The sequence below is a fragment of the Halichoeres trimaculatus genome, unplaced genomic scaffold, assembly GCF_033239565.1.
Source record: "Halichoeres trimaculatus isolate MK-OKI-2021-1 unplaced genomic scaffold, fHalTri1.1 fHalTri1_scaffold_8, whole genome shotgun sequence".
NCBI classification, from domain to species: domain Eukaryota; kingdom Metazoa; phylum Chordata; class Actinopteri; order Labriformes; family Labridae; genus Halichoeres; species Halichoeres trimaculatus.
The window spans coordinates 18,961,279-18,977,332 of record NW_027437186.1 but is presented as its reverse complement, the minus strand read 5'-3'; the positions used below and the strand labels follow the sequence as shown (position 1 = coordinate 18,977,332).

General features: G+C 38.9%; 1 protein-coding gene across 1 annotated transcript in view; it reads right to left on the bottom strand.

The window, feature by feature from the left end:
• LOC141794749 (calcineurin subunit B type 1) overlaps positions 1-13,843 on the bottom strand; it is a 32,297-nt gene extending 18,454 nt beyond the window's left edge. Inside the window, exons 1-2 of the mRNA XM_074675224.1 lie at positions 13,559-13,843; positions 376-415 (exon numbers count right to left, since the gene is read on the bottom strand). Coding sequence (XP_074531325.1) covers positions 376-415; positions 13,559-13,561 — 43 coding nt within the window. The 5' untranslated portion in view covers positions 13,562-13,843. The remainder of the gene's footprint in view (positions 1-375; positions 416-13,558) is intronic.
• Positions 13,844-16,054: the final 2,211 nt, after the last annotated feature.

The following is a 16,054-nucleotide window of genomic DNA, read 5'->3' as shown; positions in this document are numbered from 1 at the left end:
CCAGGTACTGAGGGTGAATGATGTGGATGAAAAAAAGATGAGTCATTTCTTCTCCTCATGAGAGCACAAAGATGTCTACAGGACTTTCATCTCATAATCATGACAACGAACACGAGTTAGAATCTTCACTTTTTAAATAATTTCGTTTCAAGTATTGAAAAAACAAAGATGAAAGCTGGTAGGTAAAGATGTGTAGAAAGATTCAACTTGAAAAAAAATTTAAAAACACAAAACAATTTGATAATATTGATCACAAATAGTAGAACATCAGCCCCTACTTCACATGACATATTCATGTATGTTGTAAATTTAAGCCTCCCAAAAATGCTGAAGTTGTTAAACAATGTGGAGCAAGCAAAGATTTAAGATACTTACAATGTGAGCACATCTCCAGGGGGTAACTGGCTTCATTTCCCTGAAAGAAAGGTAAAAAATAAGAGTCAGTTAATATTCTAAATTATTCCAGTTCCACATATGCTCAGATCATGCAGATTTTAATACATCCTAGTGTGTATGCAGGTATATTTTGAGCTGTTGTAGGAACAGTTATTACATGAGGCCCCAGGCCTTGATCTGTGGAGAACGCTGAATAAATTTTCATGATGTTATCAACAAGGACATGGCAGAGAATACAAACATCATGCAGCTATTCAGATGCATAGTGATGATACAAAAACTAGGCTTCTGGAAAGAAGCTCCAATTTTGATTTTTTTTATAAATACCAGGAGGTTTCTTCTAGAAAGCCTGGAACCACACCTCACTGTTAACTTTATGGCTTACATCCCAGATCTAGATTCTGTGCTCTTCATGCCATGAACTATTATATGCAGGGTTCATGTGTACAGATGTAGAAACGGTTTTGTTTTCTTTGAATGTATTGAATTTATATTAAAGGAAGTTTCAGTCTTGTTTCCTTTGAAAGCAAACCATTAACCTTGAGTCATATCAAGTTTTCTGTACTGAGGAATGAGTTGTTCAACAGGTGGCTCCTTTTGTTTCCAAGGTGAAGAAATTAAATTCTTCAACTAACCTTTGCTAGAATGCCTGAAAAGCACTGTAGCACTCTTCACTTTCTGTCCAGGAATACTCATTTCTTAAACAGGTCTGAAGTACAACAGTTATCATTTTGAAATACAAAGCTTGAACTCCCAATACACAAATGTGAATTTTTCACATCTTTTAAATCTTTAAAAAGTTCTTATCTATAACATATTGAACATTGAACATGTTATAATATTATTTTCCTACATAAGTTGAAAAATGTGGTTTATGCTTTTATAGCTTTGTAAAGTGTGACCCAATTTAAAGAAAATACAGCCACTTCAACACACCCAGAGGTTGATTACAGCCAGTTGTGAATTTCTGAGTTTTCAGTTTCAATCAATATTTGATGTATTTTGATGTGAGCAAGAAAACTTTGCATTTGCATTGAGGTATCTGTTTATTGCACACACTTTAAAGCAGAACCAAGTAGGGCTGCAGCTATCGAATATTTTAGTATTCGAGTATTCTACTGAAAATTCCATTGATTAATCGAGTAATCGGATGAAATATATTTTTGTTTAGTTAAAGAAGTTATTTTTCAAATGGAAATTTTTCTCTTTAAGAAATAGAATTTTCTGATACAGCATGTCAGTAAGAGCACTTGCTTTGGTAGCTCCAAAATCTGTAGACACACTTTGACACATTTTTTGTGCCTTGTACATCTCATCAAATGATGCGGACCCAAATGGCACCTGTTTCGTAGAATGACCCATTAGTCTCCAAACTCCAGAAAAGAAGCTAGTTTTGTTGCTAGTTGCTATTTTGTATAAGAGTTAGCTTGAGGGGTCTGAAAACTCTCTTAATATGGCCTCAGCTCTATTTGAAATACCACTCTTTAATCTTTTTTAAAATTAAACGATTCCTCGAGGCAGAGAAAATTACTCGAGTAATTTTTGTAATCGAGTACCTCGAATCATTCGAGGAATCGTTTCAGCTCTAGAAACAAGTTATTGTGAAAGTTTTTGTACAATGTTTCAGTCGAATCTATTGAGGCTGTCCACACACTGCTGCATTTGGATCATGCACCATGAAATGCACAGCATCGAATCTTCAACAAATGCACAAACAAGAACCCTATCCAGAGACATAGCGTGATAGTGTTGCGTGTGTGCATGTGTGTGTGTGTGTATGTGTGTGTGTGCAGTATTGGCTCCTGTTCAGCTGTAACATCCGCATCCCCGTCCTGTCCAGCACTGCAGTGTTCACTGAGCCTCAGATTGCTGGCAGAGTGAGGCTGAGTGCTCAAAGGGGAAGCCAGGGTGGAGTCCCTGTTGCAGATGGGCGGGGACGACGGATGATAGGATGGGGATCCTACAGCTGAGTGAGAGAGATGCCCTGGGCTTGTTATCTATCGACCGGACATATTCCGCAGCTCCATCTAGGAATAGGGACTTTATTTCTGTTGTGTCCAATATACGGTGTCAAGAACAGACGTATTACTCAGACTCAGAATACTAAGCTACTTTATTCCCGATCTTTCCTGACTTGAAAAAAAAAAATCCAGGACGAAGAGATAAATAATGCACTGTGACAGTGCCAGTGACACACAGATCAGCCAGACACAGTGAACTCTGTGTTTTCAGTTATGTCATCCTCTTACTTATCGCTGCGCTGCTACACAACAGCGGACTTACATCAGAGAAGTTGTGGTATTTTAAGAGCAGTGAGGGGAAAGAGGTGACACAGGATTAGCCAGGAGAGCGACTTAACATTTGACACCCTATCAGAAGAGCAGAGGCAGCTTGCTGCAGCTAAGGAGTGATCATGGGTGACATAAACATGGTTTTCCTTTAAAGAACAACAGGACAAGAGTAGGGAGAGTGGAGAGGAGCACACGTCACATGATTGTACCATGTAGGAGTTGGGCGTTCCATTGACTGTGGGTAATGGTGACATAACAATAGTTTTCTTTAGGGTCTGTGTAACTTATTGCAAATGAGCCAAAAGATCAACAAACACAGATGTGGTTAGAACGTGGATAACAAACTGTATGGCATATCTGTACAAACAATCATGTAGTACAAGTAGCTCTCTGAAAAGACACAAGGCAGGACCTTGACTCCAATTCAGCTGTGATAACATGTCAGACTTTATGAGATGCAGAAACAGCACTTAAAGTTTGTATAAGAAATCATTATCTAGACAGATGCTCAAATTACCTCAATGTATTTAATTTTAAAACATTGGTGCTAAACACTCTACCTCTTTCAGGAAGATTAGAAAGAGTCTGATCTTATACTGGTGGCCAATAAGCACATAACTTATTAAACAAATAATGTACACTAAAGACCACACATGTGATGGCACCTAGCATAGTTTTAGTTCACACTTCATAGGTGTTTTAATGAAGTCCATACCACTTTAAAGTGCTTGTTTTCTAACATATGATGAATGAGTTTTTTCCCATCCTTTCACAGGTAAATGGAAATTGCATCACTGATAAATAAGTGAGTATGGGGCCTGTGCACTGCCACTTACATCCCTGGTTTCCACAGTTGTTTAAGTTGCTGCAGGGTCCTTGGAGGCAAAGAGACTTAGAGCAAAGCAGATTTGGTGTTGAGGATTACAGGTTTACTAACTAAGGCCTGCTTTAGTTCACTGGTGCGGCTAACTTGGGGTCAGAAGTAACTCTCTCCCTGTCTTGTCTTCTTTCACAAACCACTTGAAGCAGCTGCACCACTCTTGTTACCATGCTGCTTAAGGAGGAGCGATACAATGGGATGACGATGATGATGATGATGATGAAAATATAGAAAAAGAGGTGACACAGAGAGGAATACGAACAGGGGAAAGAGGGGAGAGAGAGATACTCATGTTGGCTCATCAATAATGCATGGTTCATTCAGAATCAATTAGGCTTTAGCACACAAAACATGTTTTGCATAATGACAAGTCTGGCACGGTCTCTGGTTCAGCAGGCGCACTACAGCCGACCCAAAAACCCAGCTAATAATAGAGCTGCAGAACCCCGTCCTAATGGGAATGATGACTTCTTTGAGGTACCTTTGCTAGAATTCCCGACAGATTTCACTATCTTTTTACAGTGCCTTGCAAAAAAGGTCATTATTCATTATAGCACGTATTCGCTGTGGCATTGTTTCGATAAGCTTCTGTAATGTCACAATATTTATTTACAACCAGTGTTGCATTAATTTTTCACCAAGATCATGCGTTTATGATGGCATAGTGCAACCGCTGTCAATCAGCAATCAGTGAGGTTAACCGCGAAACAAAGCTTTAATTTGCTAGGGACCATAAAGACTTGATTCTGGAGCAACTGAAGAAGGTCATGTGGTCTGATGAGTCCAGAGCTACCCTGTTCTAGAGTGATGGGCCATCAGGGTAAGAAGAGAGGCAGATGAAGTGATCACCCATCATGCCTAGTGCCTACTATCCAAGCCTGTGGGGGCAGTGCTGTGATCTGGGGTTTCTGCAGTTGGTCAGGTCTAGGTTCAGCAACAGTCTGTGCACAAAGAATGAGGTCAGCTGACTGCCTGAATATACTGAATGACCAGGTTTTTCCATCAGTGGATTTTTTCTTCCCTGATGGCACGGGCATACGCCAAGATGACAATGCCAGGATTAATCAGGATCAGGGAGCATGAGACATCATTTTCACACATGGATTGGCCACCACAGAGTCCAGACCTTAACCCCCTCAAGAATCTTTGGGATGCACTGGAGAAGGCTTTGTGGAGCAAACTCTACCATCATCAATGCAAGATCTTGGTGAAAAGTTAATGTAACACTGAGTGGAAAAAAAATTGAAGAAGCTTATCAAAACAATACCACAGCGAATGCGTGCCATAATCAAAACTAAAGGCAGTCCAACAAAATATTAGAGAGTGAGACCTTTTTTTTGATGGCGACTTATTTTGGTCAGGCAGTTTATGTTGTGTTGTTTTTGTTGTTTTCTTGTATGTTTACCTTGTAAAGCCCTTTGGTTAACATTGGTTGGTTTCAAATGAGCTTTATACATAAAACTGACTTGAGTACATTACTATAGACTGTATAACAAATGGACGTAGTGTCTGTGATGTCACCCATGCGTTTTTGATTTGCAGTCGTGAAGCTTATAGTTGATGGAAGCCATACTGGATGCTAGAACACAACCAAAAGGTAGGCCTTCACGCTCTTTGCTGACAGCTACAGGGTGCCCACTAGTGCTGCATGATTTGGGGAAAAGGTGCGATTTGCGATTAGTTGGACAATATTGCAATTGCGATTGTGCTGATGATTGTGTGCATGATGAGTCTACAGATTTGCTTGGTTATCATGGAGAAAAATCGGAATTGCACGTGCTGACATTGCGATTGTGATTGCGATAATCGTGCAGCACTAGTGCCCACACAGCTATGAAGTCAGCCATGCCCTTATACATACAAAACTTGAAAGTTTAATGACTTTGAAATAACAAGCCTCTAAAAAATTAACCCATGTACAGCATGTGCTGATAGAGAAATGAGCTATTCAGGCCCAAGCCTTTTTTAACAGACTCTGAACAGTTGTTTTTTTTGTCCCGAAATTCCTTTTCTTTTAGGCTTGGTGTGTGTGTAGTGTCCTGTGTCTCTGGAGCCAGCCTCAACTACTACTACTACTACTACTACTACTACTACTACTACTACTACTAATAATAATAATAATAATAATAATAATAATGATAATGATAATTATTATTATTATCATTATTATTATTATTATTATTATTATTATTATTATTATGAGTTTTGTAGCCCAGCTTAATTTTTTATGACTTAACGGACAGAAACATCTAAAAGTTTATTTGTTTAAAAGTTCATGATCTAAATTCTTACTCAACTCTTCACACACCGTTGAAACAGACTGATCATCTCACCTTCATACACTGCAGGCAGGTGTTCTGGGAACAAATGTTCTTGTTCAGCTCACACTCTTCTCAGATACACCTGGAGGCTGCAGTTTGGGGACTAGGTGCTTTTGTCAAGGGCACAGATCTGACAAAAGGCCTCATCTTCTGAATGCAAACAACCTTTTCCTGTTCACACTTCAATCCCCTCATTTAACATTAGCAGAAAACAAGTAAAAAGCAAATATCTACCTTGTGATATTATGATGACATTTCTACAGTGAGCAGTGCAACCTGGAACATACTCATGTCAATCAGTGTTGTGCATAAGTCTCCCCTAAAAAAATAAAACTGTATCATTAGCCGGAGAATGACAAATAATAGCTTAATGGCATTATTGGGAGAGTTATATTTCATCATAACAAACACCACACTAGAGTGAAAGTATCCATTCATCACTTTTTCAAGTAAGTACTATAACACCACAATATGTATCTGCTTCAATGCCAGCAAGTCCGAGAACAAGTATCCCACTGGGTTTTTAAAATAAAACGTGAAATCAATAAATCTCCTGCTGAGCAGACACAGCCGAAGGTGTGAGGAGTCAATACTTTAGTCTGGTGATAGCGTGTCCGACAAAAACTCTCACAATTCCTGCCAAACTTAGAATTGGGAGCACATCCTTTCTACGCTTAGTCAGACGATGAGTGTCTGCCCCATGGATTGTATTTTTGTCAAAGTATGAAGATAAGTTACTGCTTGAAATGCTTCCTCAGCCTTTAAACTGACCATTCAGTATCTGGAACCACAGGAGCAAGAGTTTGTAAGAAAGAATGAGGCTGAATGAAAAGCAAAGAGCTCAAGTTTGTAGATGTGAATAGCATGGTGGGAATTAATTAGCACAGTGTGTCAACATTATGGTGACAACTGCCTTACACGTGGCTTTTTCAACACACTACATGTTATTTACACACAATGTAAAAGGGAAAGGGATGTTCTGTGTACATTCTCTCTCTGCCAGCTTGCTTGCTGGATGTCGGGTTCAGAGATCACAGCACTCCCCTCCTCCACACAGATGTGTCTGCTCGTGATATAGCCCAGCTTTATGGTAAACATACTCAACCCTCCAGAGTCACAGCAGAGTGCAATGCTGAGCTGTGCCTTCAAAACGCTCTTTAAATAGAATTCAGCCATCCATTTTCCAGCCTAAACAAAAGCCAGGGCATAACCAGCTGACACAATATCACTAATAACCTATTACACTGTCACATAGATGAGAGGCCGTGCATGGAGTACATGGACTGGAATAACATTACAGTCCTGTTTCTCTTTGCACATGCATCAGTTTCCTTTCAAAGCATTATCTCTTAAAGGTAATTCTGCTTTACTAAGATTGCCTGGGTGTGTGTCAGTGTGTTGTGATCATGCTTACCTTCTCCTTTCTTTGAATTTGTGCATTTCTGTGTGGATATGTGTGTGTCAATGATCAGAGCCAGATTAAGGAGTCAAGTGCAAATATGAAAATAATTACCAAAATCTTAGCAGCCTGAAGGAACTCTGGCAGAGCTAATCCTCTCAGCCATTTCTATCCCCTGCTCTGGCTTACCTATAAAGGCTTTTTGAGGCCCTGCGATGCCATGTAAAATAACAATGTCTAATCTTCTTATGCATTAACCCAGTGGTGATGAGGCTTTACTGTATACCGAGAGCTGAGACATGTTGAAAAATGCTGATCTGTACATAGCAGCTCACAGGCAGATAGTGTTCATACACAAAAATCCTCTTGGTGTCACTTTTACAAGGATAGATAAGAGGCACATTCTTTTTTCTGACAGAGTTAATGTTTAAAATGCAAAAAGATAAATGGAAAAAAGAAAGCCCACCTTGCACTCCCTGCTGTAACACTTTCTTCAAGATGTGATACATTTCTCACTCATTATTCCATCTTTAAAAGGTGGGATTGTCCTGCAGCCTCAGGGGGCTGTAAAACTGTACTGTATGTTAATTTAAAAGCCTTTTTGCAAAAACTACCAAGTTGTCACTGCTGTCAGAATACATTTCGACATAGAAGCTACAATTAAGGTCCCATGGTACTGAAACATAAGCTTTCTTTTCTTTTGAACTCTGATAAAATAAGGTCAAATACTGCTTTGTACAAGCAATGATCTGAAGAAGAAAAGGTTCTGCTCTCTCGGATTGCTTACACTATTAGCATTTCATTCACCTGCAGGAAGACTTGCACACTGTATTGCATGCGGTCAAAATGTGCCATTTAAAAAAAAAGACCACAAATACCTGTGCATGTATGCAAAAGGTTGAAGAAGCCACCTTAATAATGGCAAAAGACTAGGGATGCACGATATTATCGGCACAATATCTGTATCGGCTGATAAAAGCTTAAAAACGCGTTTATCCGTATGGGCAGATATGAAAATTTCTGCCGATATGCACAGCCGATAAGGTGCGATTCAGTTAGGATTATTATTATTTTCCATCTGAAAAATAAGCTCCTTAAATAAAATGTAGCACTTCATTTATTTGCACTGCAGAGCTCTGTGTCTGTCACCAGGTTGTTACAGTAGCTCTAAAATAATCAAATGCAACTTGGTTATGTTTAAAAATGTATTGTACATTTAAAGTTCATGTGATCTAAAGAAATTATTTTTCTGTATTTCAATACTGAATGTCTTGAGTTTGAAAAAATAATACATTTCTTATTTATGGTAAAATCAAATGTTTTTTTGTCTTGTTTTATGTGTGTTTCTTAAACAAATAAGACCGTCACAATAAGAGTAACATATAAATTCCAGTACAGGGTAGACTTAGCTTTCTTTACGGTGAAAAAACAAACAAACTTGTAATTATCAGTATTGGTATTGGCCAAAAGGGGTTTCGATATATCGGCATATCGGATATCGGCAAAAATCCAATATCGTGCATCCCTACAAAAGACATTGGCCTGTGTTTTATCCTTTGTTGTTTTTTGCATTAATTTCATTAAATTTACTTGTTGGAAACTGGTTTTACTTCATGCAAATATTTCTTTACTTGATTAAAGCTCATGCCATTAATGTTCCATAGCAGCTGCATCAACATCTGTGCAGCCTGTTAATGCCAGCTTCATTGCAGCTAAGACTGCATCATAATCTCTCTTTTCATTGTACGTAATCAAAGATGATAGCAAAAATGTACATGTGAAGAAACGTTCAAGAGAAAACATTTCATGCTTCTGCTTTTTGTATACATACATTCTGTGTAAGTTATGGAGCTCTGGATGTACCGGCTTTACAGTGACTCCATTTGACCAATCAATCAACACCTCAGAAAGCCATCAGTCACTCTAGAATCAATTGGACTCAATAAGGTGGAAACAGCAAGGTTAGCTAGCAGTTTGTTGGCATCTGGGCTGAGAGGGAGTAAAGAGAGAGGAGCAAAACATCCTGCCTTTAAGAAAAAGCAGCATCGCACAACACGAGTACTGTGTAGCATATCCACAAAGACGTATGAAAGTTAAGTTTTGGCTACAATACACACTAAAAGGTTTGATTCAGCACAATCTATTGTCATCTGAATGCTGAGCAATGTTACAGCAGGTCTATTGGTGTCAGTAATTGTGTGCTAATAGGCTTTTAAAGGCAGTTTATATGCAGCTCATTTAATGCCTCTTCCTCCTAAAATGGCAAGAAAAAAAGAGATGTCTGCCCTGTGATGAATCAGCCAAAAACAGTCAGTCAGATTCTGCTTATTTACCCAGAATGATGTATTTATCCTAAAGACACCAAACCATAAAAGAAAAAAATACAAAGCTAGAACCACTTCCTCCAACATCATCGTCAGAGCTACTCTGACCTTTTCTAGCTTTAAGCACTTCACTGTATAGTCTCTTGTGCTTTATATTCCCCGAACATCCTGTTCCTGTCAGTAATTACAGAGGCCAGCTTCTCTCAACTTGCAAAGTGAGTTTTACTTCAAACTTTTCCACCGACGCTGATGCACCAGACAAATAGATTTTTAATGACAAAATTGACTTCAGTTTGGCCTGTGCTGGTGACTGACTGCTGGCTCCAGCTCAAGCTGAGCACTGCAGCGGTGCGCGACGACCAGCGAGGAGAATAAATCCAGATTGAGTGGGCCGGTTGGAAGTGCAGTGTGGATCACCGAGTGTTGATCATCACTTCTGCTGGTGGTTTGCCGTGGCTTTTATCTCTTTTACATTAGCTCCAGCTCTATCCTTATGTGGGTGGTGCTTGATTGCTAGGCAGCATATGGTCCCCTTAGCATCTGATCATTCCACTACATGCTTAAGCAACTGCTGTGTGTCCCTCCCCCCAACCTTCCCCTGCAGCAGAGAAGAATACAGCCCTGTTCACCATTATGGGAACCCTTGAAGTTTAAGTTCATAATAAATTCTATAGAGGAATTGTGTTTGATACAAAAGGGCAAATGGCAAAAAAGTTAAAAAAAAAACAATAGGAAATAAAATAGAAAAACTTAAAGCTGTGTCCTTGGCATTGGCACCCTTCTGTGTAAATCAGTATGTGACTCACCTGTGGTGGATCAAAAATGAGAATATCCTGTGATAAACTGTCTGTGACATGAATTACCCAATCATGATGACTTCCATGCTTTAAAAAGCCACCTGTTGTCCCCTGTTCCTTCAACTATCCAAAGACCTGAAGCCCATCCCGGAACAGTCTGGGGTCATTATTTCAACAAGTACGGTACAACACACACTAAACCAAAAAAGGCTTTATGGGTAAAAGCCAAGGAAGATACCATTGCTGAGGAAAAGACATAAAAAGGAATGACTAATCTTTGCCAAGGAGCACCTGGACAAACTACAGTTCTTCTGAGAAAATGTTCTGTAGACAGATGAAACAAAAAAGCTTGTTGACAATGCACAACAAGAGTTTGTTTACAGACAGCACAACAAAGCCTACAAAGAAAAAAAACACTACCAATGCATGGTGAAGAATCCATAACGCTGTGGGGCTCCTTTGCTGAATCTGGAGGCCTTGACGGCATCAGGGGAATCATAAAATCAGAGAATTATCAAGAGGTTTTAGAGCAAAATGTCCTACCCAGCGTAAGACAACTTGGTCTGAGTCGAGAATCATGGGTCCTCTATAGAGGTGTCCCAATCCGATATTGATATCGGTCCGATATCAGCAAAAAAACAAGCATCAAGAATGCATCTAAAATCTCTGATATAAGCAGTTTCTGTTACTCATTGGTTAATAATACATGGGTCAGTTTTTCCTCATACCTACTGTTGCTGACTACTGTTCTTTGTTTGAATAATATCACTTAATTAAGCCTCTTCTAACATGACAGACATACTACAAAATAAGTAATAAAAGTATGCATGTTTAATGCTGATATCCTATCAGATTAATATCGGTATCGGCCAATACTCAATGCTGCAGTATTGGTATCATATCGGAAGTGAAAATTTAATATCGGGACATCCCTTGTCCTCCAGCAGGACAAACATTTAGGGGACATATCTAAAAGCCCACAGGCATGGTTGAAAAGGACAAAATGGACTGTTTTAAAATGGTCAGCTGATCTTCTTCCCATTGAAAGTCTTTGGTATGAGCTGAAATCTGCTATTTGAGAAAAGAAACCTGCAAACTTTCAAGAGCTTAAACCATTTGCAAAGAAAAAAGTAGAAGAAAATACCAGCTGAGTGCGAGATGCTAATAAATGGCAACAAGAAATGTTTGGAGGCTGTCATCACTGCCAAAGAGTGCACAACCAAATATTAAAGAGGAGTACTGTTATTGATGACCGTACTGCTTCTTCGGTTTCTTCTTTGAAATAACGGGACGTAAATTGAAAAATAACAATTTTTTAAGTACTTTGGACCTTCAACCGAAAGATCCTGATTATATAAATTTAGCTCATTTCCATTCATTTCTGAAGATATTGAGGTTGCCAAAAATGAAAGGGTACTATTAATACTGAGCAGGACAGTACATTCCAACAGGACAGAGGCTGGCACACTATCTGTGTGACATGCATGCCTGAAGTTTCTTCCCTCTGGCAGAAAGATGTTGCAGGGTGAGTGGAACAAGTTACAGGTGAGCTAACTCCTCAGAGCATATTGTAGATGTCTGAGTTACAAGACAGCGAGACGCCAACCCTTAAAGTGTGAACTTTGATTCTGTGTCTAGATGATGCTTCCAGTTTTTGGGCTTTGTGAAGCACTTCTATGCGTCATAATATGCAGCCTCTGGGACACCAACCTTACTCTTCTGTCCTAACAGTTTACTGAAAAAAAGTGTTTTATGGCATTATCTGGTTTTGATTTTACTCAGTAATGTGCTTCTTTAAACAAAAGCAACACTTTTTTGTATATGTTGGAAAAAATGTCACATTTTACAGCAACAAAAACTTAACTGCACTGAGTTTTTTAACTATGTTTAAAATTAAAATAATATAAAACTTAATTGATGAACATATTGTGTGATTTTATTTATTCGTTTTTTGCACATGTTAGGAAAGTTAATGATTTCAAATGCAGATTGTACTTAAAACATTTACTCATTCATTTATTTATTCATTTTTGCTAATAAGCAATGATGTGCAAAATTTGATCAAGCCACCTCAAGAGGTGACTAAGCAAATATGGATCAGTTATGGATCTATTACATGTTCACCTTAGCAGCTGATTTTAGTCATCCTTGTTCAGATTTAAACAGAGCTAGTGAGTTAGACAACAGAGTTAGTAAATTGATATCTTCTAGTTGGTGGACATTAATACAAGCAGATAATAGATGTGTTTCATCAGTAGCTGTTTGGAAAGCAGTTGTGGGAATAAAGTGGTGAATGTGGGGAAGGATAAGGAGCTGGAGTGTTTAAGAAAAAAAAACAATTAAAAAAAACTCCTAGCTACGCCCTTACTGTCAACATATCACTTTTAAACCTCCTTTGGGCTGAGTATAGATCCGGGCCAGGGCGCAACTGACCATTCAGATCCCCTCCTATTGGTCACTACATGGATGCTTCACGGTTACTAGGCAACTCAACTGCACATCTAGACACATAAATAAATATATTATAAGGTCTGCTGACCAATTAATCAAGACAACCTAAGTCAATCATCTGGCCTGCTATGTCAGCGTCTTCCACTGCAGCTGTAAATAGACACAAATGTCGCCACTGACAATTCATTAAAGCCCATGAGCTCAAATGAAACAATGTTGCACCTATAAACACACTGACATGCTAGCTGCAAAATGCCCCAGTGTGCACAGAGTTTACGCGTAAAGCCGTGATCTGAGCACACGTTTCGTTTTCCTGCTTGGTGCGTAAAAACCTACCACATTCAGTCGCTCGCCCGGGCCTTCAAAGCATGTATTTTAGTCATGAAAACTAATTTGCACAGGCCTTGTTTCTAATAGGAAAGCCGAGGAGGGATAAGAAATATCTGGGCCACAGGCTTCAGGCGACTGTCAACCCCGGGGTGTTGCACAGAGCGCGAGACAGAAAGTCAAAAGTGGGTGAGGAAAGCGTTTCCTTCTTGGCGGAGCTCTACGCTGTCGACTGTAAACTCACTGCACAGCCCTCCACACGGAAAAACAACCTGCCCAAACGACACATTATCGACACTGTAACACGCAGGCCTGACCAGTTGTGTATTTACTCCTCGGTGGAGGGTGAAATTAGGAGCCATGGCTGCTTACCATCTTGCAGGTCGGATGATGAAATCCAGCCGAAGTGAACTGAAAGGAGGTTCAACAGGGGGGAGTCGGAAGGCCGCCGGAACTGTGGCGAGAAACAAAAAATAAATTATAGTTGTGGTGCTTTCTGAGGTCTTGTCCTGGATTTACACCCAGCTTCAGGGTCTCGTCTCCGTCTCGCTCTCCTTTACCGAGGCTTTCACTGCAGTGGCAAAGGGAGGGAGACCCGCTGGGAGGGGACAGTACGCGGAGGAGGAGGCTCGGTTTGACAACCAGGCGGTGGCGGAGGGGAGGGGAGATGAGGCGACGGGGGGGAGGTGCAGCAATACTGTACATCCGGGAACTACAGGCTGGGTTTATTTATTTATATTTTTACCTACACAGTGTATGGTTTTTACCGTCCTGCTAGTTTTGTACTTGAGCTCCACCTACTGATGTTATGACTTTACTACAGACAGTGACCGCCTTGGCCTTCCCACATGCTATAATCCCCTTCAACCTCACTCAACTAATGTAATCCATGTTGCGTTAAGACTTGTCCTCATGGGGATACGTTAAATCCATCCTAAGCACTGTGAACCATAGCAAGAGTTTGAGTTACTGTGGGTGCGCTCAAAATGAAGACTGGGAAGAAAAAAAAGCACATTTCCTGGAGAATTTGTTTGACAATAAAATTAGAAATTCTTATTGACACCATAACAAGCTACATGCTTTAAAATTTGCATGTAATTTAAGTGTATAGTACGGAAGAGTATTGCATTCACTTGAAGATAAAAAAGGAACTCAGGTTTTTCCGATTAATATTTTTTATTGGTCTGTTTTTTGTTATAATTATTTCTGTTTTTATGAGTAATTTTTTTGTGGTAATTAATTTTGTTCTTCTGATTAATATTTTTTTTATTGGTTTGTTTTTGTTATAATTTTTTCTGTTTTTATGAGTGATTTTTTTGTGGTAATTCATTTTGTTCTTCTAATTAATTTTTTTTTGTTGGTTTGTTTTTTGTTATAATTTTTTCTGTTTTTATGAGTAATTTTTTTGTGGAGCCACCACACATCCACGGGAGTGTCTGCAGGTTGGAGGTTCTCACGGGATTTCGAAGAAGCTAGATACTCCAGGTAAAAAAAATTACTCCTAAAAACAAGAGGAAAAAATTACCACTTAAAACAGCAGGTTGGAGGTTCTCGCAGGATTTCGAAGTGGCTCGATACTTCAGGAAAAAAAATCACTCCTAAAAACAGGAGGAAAAAATTACCACAAAAAAACAGAAAAAATTATAACAAAAAACAAACCAATAAAAAATATTAATCAGAAAAACAAAATGAATTACCACAAAAAAATTACTCATAAAAACAGAAAAAATTATAACAAAAAACAAACCAAATTAAAAAATATTAATCAGAAAAACAAAATTAATTACCACAAAAACAAACCGAAGAATAAATTACTCTGAAAAACCTGAGTTGTTTTTTTTTTTCTTCAAGTGAATGCAATACGCTTCCGTAGTATAGTTAGTAAATCTGTATTTCTGTGCTGACAGAGGAGATGTGAAATATTTAAAAGTAATGCAATGGCTACACATGATTGAAGATGGTGTTTAAAATGCTGATTTTTCCTGCATCTTTGGAATCTTTTGATTTAAAAGCATTTGCATCATCTGAAGAGCAGGCTACACAATGAAACACTGGACTTTTCATAAAAGAAAAAAGTTTCCCTCTACTTTTTCGTGCAGTAATAGCCTAACAAATACTGAAATTACTGTAATTTATTCATGTTCGAGTTGCTGTGGAGTTTTATTTGTGATACTCAGGACATACCTGGCATTAAAGGGACATGAACTTGCTCCACCCGGTCTTCCATTTCCTGCAGTATGGGCAAATTCACTGAGTTTGCAAGCATCTGTAGAATGACCAGGAGCATGACTCAACCCTGTTTTTAGTGGAGCAGTTGTACTTTGAGAGTCTGAGTAATAACACATGGTAAATGTATTGTACCTATAGTGTAATATGATAATATCTACTGTTCATATATTTTTTTCTATTCTTCTGACCACTTACAGCACTGGTACATACAGAATCATTCACATGACATTCACACACTGATGGAAGAGGCCACTACATACCACTCAGTAAGTCCTCTCAGCTTACAGGTGACTGCAGGAACTGGGACCAAACCACCAACCTTCCTTTATTGACAGCTGACTATTACTAGGCCACAATTTCCTAAAGATCAGCATACTCATCTAAAAATTAAATCCAGAAGAACATTTAAGCTTATCTTTCTTCTTCTACCACATGACTTAACACTGACACAAGAACACCCCACACACACACACACACACACACACACACACACACACACACACACACACACACACACACACACACACACACAGAGAGTAATAAAAGTTTGAAGGACTCACTGTACAAAAATATCATTTACTAACACAATGTTACACACCACAAATTAGAAAAAACACATTTTGTTTCTTAAATATTCCA